We start from the raw sequence: 17,157 nt of genomic DNA, 5'->3' as shown, positions 1-17,157 counted from the left end.
ATAACCCCGACATTCTCTCGCATCCCATGCAACATGTAACATTCCTTACTCTTCGTTTCTTCGTTTCTAATAAAAGTGATGAAATCATAATATTTTATTATTAACACTTTTATTGAGACTTTCTTTTCTTTCTTTCCATTTTCAAAGCTTGATATGAGAGCTGCTCAAAGTTATGGAGCCCTGACAGCCTTATAAACTTCGTTAAATTCAGGGGAAAGAAGACTTTCAAATACTAAGTTTTGGACTACAAAAATCACAGATTCTTAAATCACCAGAAAGAAGTACCAGTCCATCCATCTCTAACAATAGCAGATGAAACATCACAAGTAAAATATTACCCAAAACCAGACATTATTAGAAAGCTCAAGATACTAAAGGGACAATTTCCTTATAAAAAAAGAAAATTGTTCTAATCAACTTGATCAAGAAATATAAAAAGAGAAGTTTTGGGTCAAACATAAATGAAATAATCAGTGGTATACACTTTTTTTAAACTACCCTACCAAAATCACTGCTATCACTATCCCAAAGCCAGAAACCAACTTATCTTTGAATGCTGTGATCCGATTTCCAACTATATAATGAAGAATCACTTTAAGAACTGCTTAATCTTTCACCAGATGTCTATCATGCCTGCACATCAAGAAATACCATATAATAATAAGCCAGCAATCAGTCAAACAATCTAGTATCAAAAGAGCTTAAAACTCTAAAATTTCCCAACAAGTATTTTTATTATCATTCAAATCTTGCTAATACAAAAGACTATAACCTTCTATTTTAGAGGATTTAAGCCCACCAATCTAATTACCAGCAAACTACTTCAACCCAATTACTATCCAATTAACAACTAACAAACTCAAACCTATGATGTGGTAGCACCAAACTAAAGCCTATGTACAAAGTCCAGCATATGAACACCAACTATTTCATTTTAGAAAAAACAAACTATTGAACCCAAAACTTTAACCCCCATGATAATTAGATTTATAACATTGGGATAGAATTTAATTAGAAACAGAAAAAAGCTGTCTACTTCCATTAATCTATATGATTCAAGCCTAAGAATTCCTATAAATAACTCAATGAAAGATTTTGTTTACTCCCCCAAAAAGAAATGTTCACATACAAGATGATAAAAGTCTTTTTATGGATTGCATTTAGAAGACAAACCTCAATTTTCTCAGAAGTTTGTTTGAATCGTGAAAGTGACAAGGCAGGGATGATACGTAAACATGAAGCCAGAAGATATCTAGTCCCAGTTACTCCATTTGCTCACAGGACATAATATCAGCAATATCCTTGCTATCTTTGAACAATCTGCTTGCAAGAATGACACAACCTATAGCTATGTTGCACTAGCTGTACATTCTTTGCTTGCTGAATAGCTGGTAAACTTGGGAAGATCACTTCCTCTAACCACTCTGTTATAGTTTACTTTGAACGACTGTGAGCCGTAGGGACGATTTAGCAAACTAATTGGCACTCTGAGAGTCTGTTTCCGGTTTCTTCTTCCCCTTATCAAAATGCTGAAGGTTTTCTCACCATCGACACTTTCTCTACTACTTGTTGCATTTCCATTTAAAATGGATTTTTGTACGGGTTCAACAGTTGAAATTTCAACCATGCATGGATTTGAATGACACTTTTCTTCCACACTCTCCAAACCAATCTCAGCACCTCCATTTTCACTAACCATACCCTCAGATGCCAGAGAATTATTCTCCTTTCTAGCTTCTCCTAGTCTGTCAATATCTGCTGGCAGAACTTTCAAAGAATCATCAGAGTTAACATTCAAATCTTTCATGAAATCACTAACAGGATCGACAGGTGATGGAACAGAAAACTCTGGTGGATGGCTGCCAGTCCAAACTGCGCGTGGAACACAGTCTGATGTGTTGGTGTTCATGCTACACTGCCAAGTAAAAGGATTGGGATGAAAAGCACTGGTGGTTACAGGAAATGTACTGGTTGGAACTGGTTGGGAATAACCAGGTACAGATAAAGGCCGAGTGTAAGTTGGTATCGCCTGCGGTTGGGAATAAGGAGGGTACATGAAGGGGATGGATTGCATCATGCCAGGAGTTGGTGGAGGGGATGGGTATGGTTGGTGAGGAGAGGAGCATAATGGATTAATTGTTGGCAACACTGAAGCAGGCCCTGGGTGAATATTCATGTTTACTGGCCAAGGTGCAATAGGTGAAATGGCACGGGGACCAGCAGGAATTGTTATGTTCATGGCTACAGGTGCAGTACGCATGATAACTGGTGATGGGTTAAATGGAGCTGCAGAAGCAGATAATTTCTTATTATTGAGTCCTTGAGTCTCGCCAGAACTTAGAACTAACGACTTGTCCTTCAAATCCTCAACTGGTTCAAGGGAGGAGTCAAAATTGTCTGATTCAAAGCCGTTTGGTAGATCCTCCACAGAGGGTCTACTTTCAGAAGATCCAACAGGATAGGACATACTATCATTGGGTACATATACATTGTCCTCCACAACTCCACTCACATCAACAACACAAGGTTGAAGTCCTCCCAAAGTCTCAGATACCATATGAGAAAGGTTATTTTCCACAGCCTGTCCTGCCTGAGTTACGTCATTATTCTCAACTTGTTTTTCCTCTTTCAAGAAATCTGACGATTCCACAATAGAAATATCAGAAATTCCCTTCATTTCACTTGATTTTTCTTCATGTTTCTCAACTACGAACTCCTCAGCACCAGTCGTATCACTCTGAGATACCCTGACCTGCAACATGGCAATAGTACCTGGTGGGGCTACAGCCACTTCCTTGTATGAAGGTGATTTTCCAAGGCTGATTATTGTATTCTTCAATGAGCTAGAATCGATTGGAGTCGAGGATCTACCAGGTTCTACTGCAGACCCAACCTTGTCGCCAGTGTCAGGCACCACTGCTGTATCAGTTTCTGTAGATAAGGGAATAGACTTAACCCTGTAAGTCAAAGTTTTGACTATTCTCCTACCAAATTTGGAACCTTGATACGAGTTCATAGAATGATGATCTGTATAACTTCCATGGGATATTGTTCTTTTCTTTAACACGTATAATCGACTGTTTGGATTATTGTTCTTCAGTTTATGAGATTCACCGTCAACATCTATATTCATCTTCGGGTAACTAAAGACCTTGCCAGAAGTGGCTCGACGTTGCTTTAGCTGCCGCCCATATGACCCAGCTGATCTTGGCCTTTGAACTGGTTGCCATCCATCTTCTCCTTCAGGGTGGAGTTCAGATGTGACACCGTCTTCTATTTTCAGCCTTTCCTCAGCAGCTTCCTCAGTAACAGGCTGCTGGGCTTCAACTGGTGTGGTAGTCTCCTCATCTGTACTTGGATCATCTCCTGGTCCAAGTGCAAGTGTCACTTCATCAGAAACCTCTTTTGAGATCTCTTGTGGAGATTCTTCGCCATGTGCCAAGCTTGTACTATGGTCAGATCTTCCCTTTAACTGCAAGGTAGAAAAGCACAATGAGATGAATAGCCAAACTACGTATACCAGTCTCTGTTTATTAATAAATGATAACTAAAACTACAGCTATTAGGACTATATGATTTTTGCTCAAGAGAGAATATGATGTTCAAACTAAAATAAATGTATGATTCAAAGAAAAGGCAAGGCTTCATCTGAAGAGACATTCTATAATAGCTGTCCCACTTATCATCTAACATTGAGGTAAGCATCGTCAAAGAAAATTAAATATTCCTGTCCCGATCTTGTCAAAATTTCCCATTTCCAACTTAGGGCAGACAGGCTGACTAAATAAGTAACTACGGTTTCCAACCAAGGATCATCCATTTCTGAAACTAACGGTATATGAGTCATCTTAATTGATTCCATATCTAATCGAACAACTATGACAAACATTGCATAAGTAAACTACCTTCACAATATAGTTTTTCCTCTTTGCTGCTGCATCCCTCTCTTTGGCATCATGACTGGGATTAATATAGTCCAGCAAATCTGATACACTGCCAAGTTTGAAAGAAACAATAACTTTTGAGTTTAACAATAAGTAGGTTGGGAGATTCAACTTCTGACCTAGAGGTCAAAGATATATGCCTAAATCAATTGAGCTATATTTAGGTTGACGAAGAATAAACAATAACAATATGCTCTAGAGTAATATTCATCAACTTTATTCTTTTTAACAAATTGTATAACCACAAAAAGTATGTACAGCAGGACAAAGAAGGAAATTAAATTTTTAATTACCCAAAAATGGGGAGACACAATATCAAAAGCTTTAAATCTCAAATTATGAGGCTATAATGCAAGGCAACGGGGAAAATTAGTAGGAGATTTCAGGGTTAAATTTCAGAGAATAAGGGTAGGGTAGGGTTTGAGTGGCATTGAAATCCGAAAATGCATTCATGGATCCTGCTCAAAAAGAATATCAGAGAGAGAGGGTAATATAGTACGCCAGAGGATCAGACTCAATTCCACAAACTTCGACAGAAATAGTATTAGTTTAAAGAAAAAAGAAGTTGCAATTGAACTTCACGCTGGTAAGAGGTTACATGCTTACAGAAGCTGTGGTTGAGAAAGGGAAACCTAAATAAATTTAAAACAAAGCAAAAAAAAAAAAAAAAAAAAAAAAAAAAAAAAAAAAAAAAAAAAAAAAAAAAAAAAAAAAAAAAAAAAANATCACACTAGAAAACAGAGATGGGGTGAAAATAGAACCCAATAAACAAATTACAAATAGAATTCTTATCAATTGCTGAAGGAATTTTTGGAACGTGTCTTTAGATGAAAACAAAGAAATAAAACAGAGACAAGTCAAAGAAAATGCTGGTACATGAGATGACAAAATCCATTTGCTCTAAGGCTTTCAGACCACATTTGCGTTTAGTACAAGATGCACATCAGAGTTCAAGATAAGCCTATAAAACATTCTTTCTTTCCATAACACAACACGACTACATGAGCTTCTATCAACTTAATCCTCTCAACATCAATCTTGTAGATGTGGTAAGATTCTTGCCATAATATGCAAAAGATTCTAGAAAAATGAATGTTCAAAAAAGAAAATACTTCCCATTATTGACAAACACTAGTACACAAAAATTAGCTTGTTCCAATCTCAGCCATCCAAAATACATTTGCATGCATAATCCACAGATGTATGCAGTAAAAAAATTAAAAATTTAAAAAGAAAATAGAAAGAAAGACAACACAATTTTAAACCTGTAAAATTAACCAATATAGAGTATCTACATTACAGTCTCACTATTTGTCAAAATGACCTGACCTGCAGGTCAAAAATCAGATTATGCCGTTTACCTTAAGTGGCCTTTACATGCTATTGATGCATCAGGCTTCCGAGTACCATTCCTTGCAGCTTCCTGTTGTTCAAAAGCTTTGGACTCAAAGTATTCTAGCCAAGCAGCAGCATCCTGCAGGATTAAAATCTAACATGAGCGACCAATAGCATAATTTTGAAGAAAGAGAAAAGGAACTATTTGACACAGCCAATAGGGGTCAGCTTCCATCATTCATAGTTTTACACGATTATCAGTGCATACTGATAACAATAAACAGAAAGCAACAAGGTTATGACCGTCTTAGATGAGTCCAGATATCTTAAACTTACTTGAGTGCGTAGATCATCTGGGCCCAGCTTTGCTCGCAGAATTTGCAAGGTTGTCTGCTCATGTTGAACACTTAAAGGGTACGCTTCCATAAGTGAGAGTGCGATGGCTATAGCATGGTAACTTGCTGCAGTCTGAAGAAATTAGGAAAACTAAATCAGAGCTCGATATACCTCATGACCACGCTTAAATAGTGCCTAGAATATTTGCATATGCATGTAACATGCAAATGTGATACGAGCCAAAAAGTTTTCATCTTTTAATGGGCCAATAATTCGTGTCCCAAAATTTTCATCAATCATCCAAATATTTCAGAGTAACAATTAAGATATATAAAATCAGCCAGCAAACTGAAAAGAAAGAGAACCTCTAGAATAAAAAATGCACAAATTCCTTCAGCCGAATATAAAAAAGTCTAAACTATCACATTCAGAGTTATAGGGGGCTTATTATTGTGATTTTTCATTTTTCTTCTTTACTTTTTGGTTTCGTTTTTTTAGATACCCATGAAAACCGAATCAGCTTACATGTATCTTCACTAATATCATAGAAAAACTGACTAACCCTACAACATTTGGTTGCTATGTAGGATTAATATCCTAGTATGTGGTTGTCAACATGTTCACCACTATAGGTCAGATCATTTGTTGTAGGACGAAATGATGCAGGTTTGAACATTTATTATGTACAAGTATGGGTTAAGGGGAAAAAAACGGAAAATAATGATCAAAGAATAAGAGCTACAAAGCCACAACATTAAAGCCTACGCCATTGTGCCAAAAATTTCCCACGTATAAAGACTTGACTGAATAAAGTATGGTCCTTCTTTAGTCATGGCCAATTACAGTGAGAGCAAAATATCCTAATAATTATTGCTTAGGTATTAAATAAATTTATTTTTTTCTATAAAATGGGGAGAAAATTAAAATAAGATCGAAGCAAAACCTGAATATGATCTGGGCCAAGTAATCTTTGGTTACACTTGAGAGCTTTGTGGAGATATCTGAGGGCAACATGCACATTTCCAAGCCCTTCCTCCATCATAGCCACATTGATGTATGTTGCAGCAGTGTTTGGATGAGAGGGACCACAAGTGAGATGTAAAAGATAGAGAGCACGTTTTACATACCTAAATTTTTGAAACAAGAAACATCTTTCATTGATACGTCAAAAACCTTTAGAAATCAATGGTGTATTATAAAAAATATATACATGTATATATTTAACATTTGATTTCAACTCAACACGTAATGTGAATCACAATATGGATATTCCTCCTGAACAGCTCCAAATTATTAACTCATTCAGTCATTCTAACGTGGCCATGAATAAGAATATTGATTGGAAAGAGAGAGAGAGAGAGAGAGAGAGAGAGAGAGCGTTAGCATGCGGCTTTATAAATATATTAGATGATTTAAAAATTAATAACAAATCATAATTAAAATTTCTATAACCCCAGACACAATGTGTAAAGTTCGCGAATCTGTAGTAGTGAGGACAACATACTTAAGAGCTAACTCTGTATGCTGAAGTCGGTAATAGAAAACAGCTAAATCCCCATAACTTTTCATTGTATCTGGATGATCAAGTCCCAATTCTCTCTCATTGATATCCAGAGCTTTTTGCTGGTAAATAGTAGCCTATAATGGAAAACCAATGAATTAGCTTTTCACCTCAATACCTTCACAAAAAAAAATTATGAAAATGGATAAATAAGATAGAACAAAGAGAAGGTGACATGCATGGTCCAATAAGATGCATAACAATACTTTAGAATGAATTAACTACCTGATTGAAATCACCAGTGTGATACAAAACTACCGCAAGGAGGCTGTAAGCTCCAGCAGTCATGCGATGATAGGGACCACAAACTGCAACGAGTTTTGCAAGTGCCTGAGGTAGGAAAGGATTGAAGCAAGCATGAAATTCCATTAATTCATGCTATTAAACACATTTGCAACTTATGATATAAAGGCCTCTGAGAGTACTTGATTTCAAGAAATGCACATGTTACAGACCCTCTTACCCAAAAGACACCAAGGAAAAATAAAACCACGATTGTGAAGGCCATACCTTTGTACCGTAGGTTACAGCATCTTCAAGTTTTCCTTTATCTAAAGCTGTTTTCGAAGACTCTAAAAGCTGCCTTCCATCTGCGGACGAACATGCTGCTTGCTGAAAGAGTTGGCATGACATTCAATTCAACTCAAACGTTCTTATTTTCGAAGTGCTACTAAAAAAATATATATCCTACGGTTAGGTATCCATTCAATCACCTTATGCACTGGGACCAGGCTTACAACATCTGATTTTTGGAACGGAAATGAAGAATCCATATCAAAATCTCGTGGAACCAGCTCAATACCCACCTAAAATTTAAATAAGAAAAACATTAGAAACTGGAGGTCAATTATCATATTATAACATGCACATACTTTTTTGATAACCTTAATCCTATAAGTATCTTAGAGTGGCATAAAAACACTCCTTATCTAATACATCAGAAGAAGCTCATGGCCACCCAAGAACTCTCAAAGTCAAGGCCTCCGCCTCCAATTAGAAGGTGTTCTAAAGAATTCCTAAAAGGTCAGTCCAGATATTATAGTCTGGTCTCATACAAGAAAAGAAACTAAGGCATTCCCCTCAAACTCGAGGACGTTTAGACTCAAGGCAGCCTGCTGTAGGAAATAACCTTCAGCCATTTGACTTAATGCTCGGGGTATCAAAACTACAATTTATAACCTTTTTTCCAGCCCTAATGTCAAATACTCACAGATATTTCACTAGCAGAATTGTATACCTTTCAAAAAAAAAAAAAGCAAACAAACAAAGTGTAGTAGTTGTTCTCATGATATGTTCTTTCTTCCTATCTTGGATCGTAATGATGTTGATTGCCGAAATTGAAGGAGGTGTTGTTCTGTCCTCTATTTGAGGACAAAGGAAGACCCTGACGGAGGGCAACCTTTTTTGCTATTTTGTGTAACCTTTGGTTAAAAAATGGAGAGTTCTTAGAGAGGTGTGAACAAAGAGTTCTATAACTATGCACGGTCTCTTGTCCTCACAAGTTGGAACACTTTCTTGTATATGTTCTTTCATTAGCAAAAATTATCTTAATACATGAGAGGCTAATAAGAAAAAGGTCAAATCAAATGTAAAAGAGGTGAATTTATATATAGCACTGAAGAATGGGGCCCATTGAAAAGGATTTTGAAACGGAAATTCAGTCCTTAATACCTTGTGACACATGCCACGCAAAATTGCAAATTTTCTTAGTTCTCTGTAGTTAAAGCTGCTTATGTCCCATTCATATCGCTTCATTAAGAATAGCTCCAGCCATCTCCAGACAAGGGAATGGGCATTGCAAGGCCTCAGTGATTCACCACTTTCAGGAACCCCAAGAAGCAAATTTAATGTGGCAGCAACAGAAACAGCCATTTTATCAATGTCAACAGCAGCAATGACAACCCGAAGAATATGCTTAAAAGCCCGTACTATCATCTCATGTATGCAAAGCGATTGCACATGCGAGAGCTTTTCTGAAAGCTTGACCTAATAAGGTACAGAACTCAAATATAATATCTCTCAAAGAAGGAAATTTCACATTTTCTCAACAGATGCATTCTCTATATTAGGTTAATAAATAAATGAATGAAAACAAAAAAAAAAAAAAAAAAAAAAAAAAAAAAAAAAAATNAGACATAAAGGGGAAAAAAGTCATATTCAATACTTCTAACATTTAAGTCGAGCATTTTTTCCTGATATATGCAACTAATATTCAGGTCAGATCAGAATATGAAGAGCAGCTCTTGTTGAAAGAATGAGATAAGAGTCTGGCAAGCAAAGCAAATAGAATAATAATGGAGATGCTGCACCATTGCTTTGATGCTAGAAAAAGTTGTTCTTTAAACCTTGTTCATTCATGTCCAATTTCAACGAGAGAGACATAGTAAATTGCTCTAAATCATGGAAGAGAGATTCTGAAAGGGGGAGCTTGTTTGAAGATTGGCAATATGTAAGAACAAAACAACCCACAGCATGTTCAATTCTCATCCCTTTCAGCTTGTTGGAATAAAACAACAAAAAAGCAATACGAAATGGCAAAGGAATGGCAGGGATACATCAATGAACTTACAATATGACCCAGTGAACGCATCTGAAGACCTCTTGTGTGCATGAAATCTGTTAGAGTACGGCCATCAACTGGTGAAAGCTCCAAAGAACCAAAATCTGATACCTGTAAAGCATGATAAATGCTAGAAAAGGGAATCACCATGACAATATTAACATGCAAGAAAAAGAAACAAGTATGTGACCATTAAATGTAAAATTACCAGTTTTGGAAGAGCAACTTCCACGTAATAATTCTGGGACAAGTGAATTAATTCTTGCATAGACTGAAATCAGAAGTGGTAAGTTAGTTGAGGTATGGTAGATGGTGGGAGACGCAACAGCCTCTAAAGAAGCATTACCTTGCAATGCAAACCAGTGTCCAGATTTTTCAGCCGATCAAAGGCCTCTTTGGACAACTTCCTCCTTAATGCTAATTCATTTTCGTTTGAATTTTGTTCGTTTTCAGTTTCACATGAGGTAGCATTGTTGACTTCACCATCTGAACTGCTGGAATCATTTCCAGACTGCATCTTTAAAGTTTTCATATCTTGCCTTTTCTTATTCTTTAGAGATTTGAGAGGTGTCCCAAGTCCCTCCACCTTCATTTCATTCTTGGCCTTTTCACTGGAAGATTTCTTATCTTTTTCTGAGTTCCTTTGATCTTGCAAATGTTGAATCCAACAGGCTCCAAGTTCCCATCTAACAAACTGATTAGATTGTATCTCCTCGTTTTCAAGCTCAGCAAGACTATCTTTTAACAGTTTCTCTACGAAAGCTTGGGCTTCACCAAGCTCTTCTTGGTCCATATTTTGCAAATGTGTGAGAGACTTGTTACGCTCTGAAGGTGTAGTTTGGTGAAGTAATAATCTCAAGCTGTAAGAAAAAATACAGTTGTGAGACTCTCAGTGACATGAAAAATGGCTTAACTAGGAACAAGCAAAGCTCTGACATCAAACCAAAGCTTTGATATCTTCCTTGTTGATAGTTAACGCTGATCACTTTACAACATGACGTAGTAACCTGTCTTTAAGAACTAGAGCTGTACTTCTCGATTGGGGATGAATAAAACCACAAAATATAAGTTTTTTTTTTTTAATTATTTGTAACAGCTTTAAATACTTCTCAAGCTTGTTTTATATGAAACATTTTATCCATCAACAATTTTAACAGCAGGCAACAACTTTCTATGAAGCAATAGGGAGTATTAACATTTGAATTTTCAAGTTTTTATCTATTTAGTCCTAAGATTTAAAAAGTGTCAAATAAGTCTTTAAATATCCAATTTTGTATTTAACAGGTCCCTAACATATACATAATCAAAATGTATGAAAATTAATTGATCAAATGGACGTAAGGTTGAATTTTATGTCCTATGATACCTTAATCGTTCAATTATGTGTCTAATACGTCCATGAATTATAAAAAATGGTAAATAAGTCAATGACCTCTTAAGCATAAAATTGTTCAATTCTATTGGACACAAAATTGAAAGTTTAAAGACCTATAAGATACTTTTTAAATTTCAAGGACGAACAAGACAACTAAAAGTTTAGAGATTGAACTTGTTACTTAACCTAAAAATTATTATTAAGATAGATAAACTACCTTTTACAAGTCTAATGCAAAAACTAAAGCTAGAGATCATGTTGAAGGGCAGTAACAAGCGACAATACGTATACATAATCTGCATGTAGAGAGTTAAGAGGAAATTGCTATAGCACTTATATGGTTGAGATATTTATACCTGTTGATGTTAAGGGCATTGGCGCCACCTTCAGGCTGGTCAAGAAGTTCAATGCTTTGATATTGAGAACTAACATTCTCGTTATCTTTCCCCTCAACTTTCACTATGGAGATATAACCACAATATCTCACATTTATGACACCTAGGACTGCAGTATCCTATACCCATTACAAAACTTAATTTAATGACTAGAAAGGAAATCCATAAAAATTAACCAAACAAATAGATATAAAGTCAAAATGATAATAATTTATAATAACACTAGTCCAACTCACAGACGTTGAACGAACTAAACTTCAATCAGAAAACATCTTACATGGGCAGCAGTATTTTCATCAGCAGTGATCCCCTTCAATAAATTCTTTTCCACCAGGTTCTTTTGGTCCATTCCAATGGCTTGTATTCCATCGATTTTTGTACCTACCTTGCAACTTGCATCAGGAATATCCTTTGCAACCGTAACTTTTAAATCCCCTACCCTCTCGGTAAAAAGAACGCCATCCTCTGAAACTAAATGGTCGACCTTTGACATTTCAATAACATGTCGAATTGCTTTAATGGCTCTGAAAATGGCAACATCAACAAAAAGGCTGTGCAGAAGAAAAGCCCTTCTATCTCGAATCTGTCTTTCTTCTGCCGTCTTGCAAGGCATTGATGCAAGAAATAGGAACTCACTGGCCCATGGTATCAAGTCACTTTGACCATCTCTTCCTAAACCACCTCCATTACCTCCCCAAGTTTCAGCCTCCACAGGGAGAGGAGGGAAAACTGATAGCGATTGTGCTGACACAGGAGGAACAAGCCATGTGTTGGCTCTAAAGCCGTAAGGAAGATTTCCAAACTGCAAGGAAATTCATGAATAGTTAGTTATAATCGAGAAATTAAAAATGAGAAGTACATACTTCCAACAGAAAAAATCATGGTCAACCTTGTTGCGTTCTGAGAATGTTTTGATGAGATCACTATATGCCTGAAACATCAGAAATAAGAAATGTGAATTCGACCAACATTTCGAAATCTTAAATTAAAAAAACTAATAAATTTCAAGATATTAGAAATTTTTCAATACAGTAAAAGCATGCCGTTCTCTTTGGCATAGCATGAGAGCACATGTATAGCAAGATGAAAAAATTTGTTATCAGAAGTCCAGAATTAATGTACAAAAAGCACATGAACCCTATCCAACTTCCAAAGTAACATAGTTCTGTCACTGTCAGTCGAATTGATTGATGTCAGGACCATTGTAGTGTACTTATTGAGGCATCTAAAGCTTGGTAAAATTATACACTAACAAATAATGCCAACTGACTCATATCTCGTAAATCACTATTTTCCGCCCATATAGAAAACAGTTATCAAAATATATCTTCACTAAAAAGGTACGAACACTAGTTTTTAAACTCAACTCACTAAAAGCTTCCTAAGTTCTTAGCGGCAATGAATAATCCGTGCTTCTTCCCACACAGGGGTGAAGTGAAGAAGGCGCCCTCTCTTGAAGAAATTATTCAAGAAGGCCCATCGTGGTTGGCAATTTTGCATCTTTGGATACAGGAGACAAAATCTACAGAAGTACTATGAGTTTGTATCTAGAGGATTAAAGCATTCATATTTCTAAATCTANGGGGGGATGAAAGTTGATCGAAAAGAAGAGTAAGAGAAGCTAACGTTATCGAAGGCTCTACTAAGCTGGCGTAACAAATCAACCAGGTTGTGACTCAAAATCCGGTGTTTTCCAACATGAAAGAACCCCTTCCTGCAAGATTCCACGCGCACAACCTTCCCGTTGCAAAGCTTTGCCTTACAAATTCAATAAATAGATAAACAAATTACAGTAAAGTTCATCAATACGGTATAAATAGAAGAAGTGTAGCAATAGAATTCTTAAGAAATGTCTTTACACATCGCGTACAAAGTGATGTTATTCTTGAATTGTAGAAGAATATAGCAACTTACTTCAAGCGAGAAAAGATGGTCATCTGGCAAAATCCCATCGACCTGCTTCTTCGTTACTCTCCGTATAACTGCAGCACCATCAGCATATGTAACACTATGAAATGCTAAGAATAACGAACTACCAGAAAAAGAGAGAGACGAGCGACAAGAATCTCTCGGGAAAAAAACTGCTTTCTCTTTCACACAAACGTTTCACACTTTCAAATGCTAATAACGATTGAAGCATACAAAAGAGAGATCACAGAGAAGAGAGTTACATTGGAGAGGAGGCGTCAGGTGGGAGAGAGAGAAAAAATCGTAGAACGTTCCAAGCTTAGGGCACGAATGGCTGATCTCGGCCTCCAACTCGTCTTGCTTGGCCGTAGAGCCGTCCGACTTAGCGGAGTTCGAAGACTTTTTCCCGTTCTTATCCAGCGCACCGGACAAGTTCCTGCCATTGCCGTCAAGCTTACCGCCATTCTGATCCTTCCCCGACGGTAACGTTCCAAAACAAGTGGTGCAAGCGACGACATCGAGCAGTCTCCGGACATGCGCCGCTGCAAGCTCTTCGTCGTAGTCCTCTGTCCGGCGACGGGACGAGTCAGATCAAAGAAATAAAAGATAACAAAAGACATTCCATTGAGAAGAAAGAAGCGGGAAATGTTTCCTAAAACGACGCCGTTGCGTACCTTCCACTAACGTTAGGGTGCACGGCTTCAGTGCGGACACGTCCACCGAATCCTTTAAACGAGGCCCTCTTACCTTTTAGAACAGAAAAATATGAAATTAGACAATGTCCAAAATACCCCGATATATTTTTAATTAAACATAAATTTATTAATTTTTGGCTATTATCATTAATATAATTCTAAACCAATGTTTATTTATGTTATTAAAATGGCATGGTATTTTATTTAAAAATATATTGAAATTAAAATATAATATCTTCCATTAAAATAAAACCATTTGCTCCTCGACATTAAATTTAAGAGTGCTTTGGATTTGATTAGGATATTTTTTAAATCAAACAATTCTTATAAACAATTAATCCAATCTAATTAAAAAAAATTGGTCGAGGTTGTTTCCATAGTTTATTAAATTTTTTTATTTTTAATCAAAATAAAATGTATTATTTTCAAATATTTAATTTAGATTTACCATTAATTTAAATATATATATTTAAATAATTACTTTCTAAATAATTAAAATAATTTGAAAAGTTATTGAGGGATAAATAATAAAAAAATAATTATGAAAATGAATAAAAATAAAATAAATATACATATATATAATTTGTATTGTAAATAAATAAAAAAATGTATTTTTTTTTTAAATTAGTAATAATTTAAGGTTGGTTCATCAACTCACCAATTATAAAATTTTTCATTTATTTAAATTCAATTCAACTCAAATAAATTCATAATACAACCGAATTCCTATGAGTTAACTAATGGAATTTCTTCTTTTTTTTATCACCCTATTGAATTAAAAAAATTAATTATGAAAAATTAGAATAAATGTTAATAAAATTCATAACAGAGTACACAAATTTATTAATTTTTTTTGCAATAAAATACGAAAAAAAGAAGCCATTTTCATCCCAAAAATTAAAAAAAATAAATAAAAAAAAGGGGGGAAATTACCTCATGAGAAAGGGAGAAATTGGTAATATTGCACGTCTCAGTATGGACAGATAGTAGGCGACGAACGTCTATTATTTTGTCTGTAGATATCCCCTGCTTTAAACAACACAGTCTTACAGTAATTCAAAAACTCTCCTTTCTTGTACTAACAATAATAATAATAATTTTCATATTAATCCATTCATTATTTGAAACATAATATATAAAAACTTAGCTACCCAGAATTTAAAAAATTTATATAAAAAACAACAATTTATTTTCCATAATTCTCATAAAGAAATAAAATAAAAATGAAAAAGAAAAAGAAAGAAAATTCAGAAAAGAAAAAGAAAAAAAGATTGGGACCTTTAGGAGAAGATGGGTGTGATGAGGAAGGTGAACGGAGATGTCCATAACAACCGGAAGAACTGCAAAACCCAAAAAATAAATTTAAAAAAAAAAAAATGAATTTAATATAAAGAAGAAAAATACAAAATTACCCTTATCGTCCTTCTTCTTCTTCTTCTCTGGTTTGGGCTTGGCGTGGGTGTTTCTGGGCGCCATTTTGTGGGTGGAGCTGCAAAGGCAGAGAAGAAGATTAAGAAAGCGCCATTGAAGGGAGCTGAAGAGAGAGAGTTAAGGGATAATATTAATGGAGAAGAAGAAGGAAGAAGAATGGAGAAGAAGCAGTACCAGCAGAAGCAGCAGCAAAGGGTGTGTTGTGTTGTTGTTGTGTGATAAGAAAGGAAGGGCTGAGATTTATGACTCAGAATGGTAATTTTGTCATTTTATGCCTCCCTCCCCCTTTTTCTTTTTCTTTTTTTAATAAATAAATTTTAAATAATTAGTTTATTTATTATTTTTAATATGGGTGGAATATTGAGAGAGAGTGAGAGGCATGGATGCAGCCATTTGAAAGGTAGGGATTAAGATATGGGATTGGGAGTGGGGACCACTCCCAATCAGCATGTTTTCGTGGCATCTACACACTACGCTTCTTCCTTTTCTTTTTTTTTTAATATAATTAATTAATTAATTAAGATTTCTATTAGACAAATTTTATATTTTATATTACGATAAATTTGAGATACATGAATCAATCATTACTACAAGTACGATAACTAGTAAAGGGTCAAAAGAATTGAATAAAAATTACTATGAATTAACGATGGAAACTTTAAAATTATGTTTGTTTCATTATGAATAATTATGTACTTAGATGATTTTTTTTTTTTTTTTATAGAATTTTTTTAGAAATTACGTGACTAAGAATAAAATATGTCGAAAATATTAATATTGGACACATCGGTGCAGAACTAAATTCAAAACTCCGAATCTAGGCATGAGATGTTACACTGTCCTACGCTAATTAAATGTAGGTTTTAAACTAATTTTTGTCTTATTTTATTTAATTACTCTAATTAATTATGAATTTGATAATCATTTTTTATTTTAAAATTAAATTTATAAATAATACTTTCCCTTTTCTTTAATTATTATTCTTTTTTTAGTTTCAATTTTAAAGATTGTTTCCATTTACACCATATTACTAACTTTTAGGTGTTGTTTACTAGAGGGTCCTTTGTATTAACCTTTTAATTACTCTCTTAAACATAGGTTTAAATGGGTGGAATTTGAATAGCTCAACTCTTATGAATTCTCTCATCCTTTTGCTTATTTCTGAATTTACGGGTAGGACATCTTCATGTTTATTTTTCTCTCTCAGGTTGTTGCGTGAAGTCGTCACGATGATTCCTCTGTTAGACTGCGTCTAAGAGCACTTCTATAACGCACATCCATCTAGAGATGTAAGCTCTACCAAATTTATGCGGCATACCCTAACACCCTTTGTGGTCCTTTTGAAAATGTGAGGTAAACCTTGCAGTTTTTCTAGGTACACTTCGAGAGATTGACATCAACTTGGCATGCTCCCTGCATCATCAAGATCTTACTTAGGTGATCTTTGTGATCTACCTCTATCTTGGAATGCGACCGTACGTCATCAATGACGACAATAATGTATCAAGAAAGTTCTATAAACACTTAGGTCCAATTATGACTATGTTGTACATATTGATCTACGCTTGTCTCGAATTGATTTTGTTTTCCATTTTCACTATTTTTTTTTTTTTTTTT

At 35.1% G+C, this 17,157-nt stretch overlaps 1 protein-coding gene across 2 annotated transcripts; it reads right to left on the bottom strand.

Annotated features, from left to right (window-relative positions):
• Positions 1–270: 270 nt before the first annotated feature.
• On the bottom strand, positions 271–15,825 carry LOC111806778 (protein TSS-like). 2 transcript variants are annotated; one of them, XM_023692230.1, is made up of 25 exons: positions 15,715–15,825; positions 15,522–15,598; positions 15,388–15,449; positions 15,043–15,135; positions 14,089–14,161; positions 13,678–13,980; positions 13,421–13,488; positions 13,133–13,264; positions 12,396–12,437; positions 11,784–12,308; positions 11,468–11,625; positions 10,083–10,596; positions 9,945–10,007; positions 9,746–9,847; positions 8,848–9,162; positions 7,890–7,982; positions 7,687–7,788; positions 7,402–7,506; positions 7,120–7,253; positions 6,559–6,742; positions 5,616–5,747; positions 5,306–5,418; positions 3,906–3,993; positions 1,174–3,472; positions 271–633 (listed from the first exon to the last, which is right to left on the bottom strand). In XM_023692230.1, exons 2-24 carry the CDS (start codon positions 15,583–15,585, stop codon positions 1,349–1,351), a joined length of 5,589 nt encoding a protein of 1,862 aa, XP_023547998.1. In that variant the 5' UTR covers positions 15,586–15,598; positions 15,715–15,825; the 3' UTR covers positions 271–633; positions 1,174–1,348. The 2 variants fall into 2 exon arrangements, with proteins under 2 accessions (XP_023547998.1, XP_023547999.1); XM_023692231.1 differs by having other exon boundaries at positions 15,522–15,601; positions 15,715–15,821.
• Between the last annotated feature and the right edge of the window lie 1,332 nt (positions 15,826–17,157).

The sequence above is a fragment of the Cucurbita pepo genome, chromosome LG12, assembly GCF_002806865.2.
Source record: "Cucurbita pepo subsp. pepo cultivar mu-cu-16 chromosome LG12, ASM280686v2, whole genome shotgun sequence".
NCBI lineage: Eukaryota > Viridiplantae > Streptophyta > Magnoliopsida > Cucurbitales > Cucurbitaceae > Cucurbita > Cucurbita pepo.
Note: the sequence above shows the minus strand (reverse complement) of the source record. Positions and strands in the feature narration are given on the sequence as shown.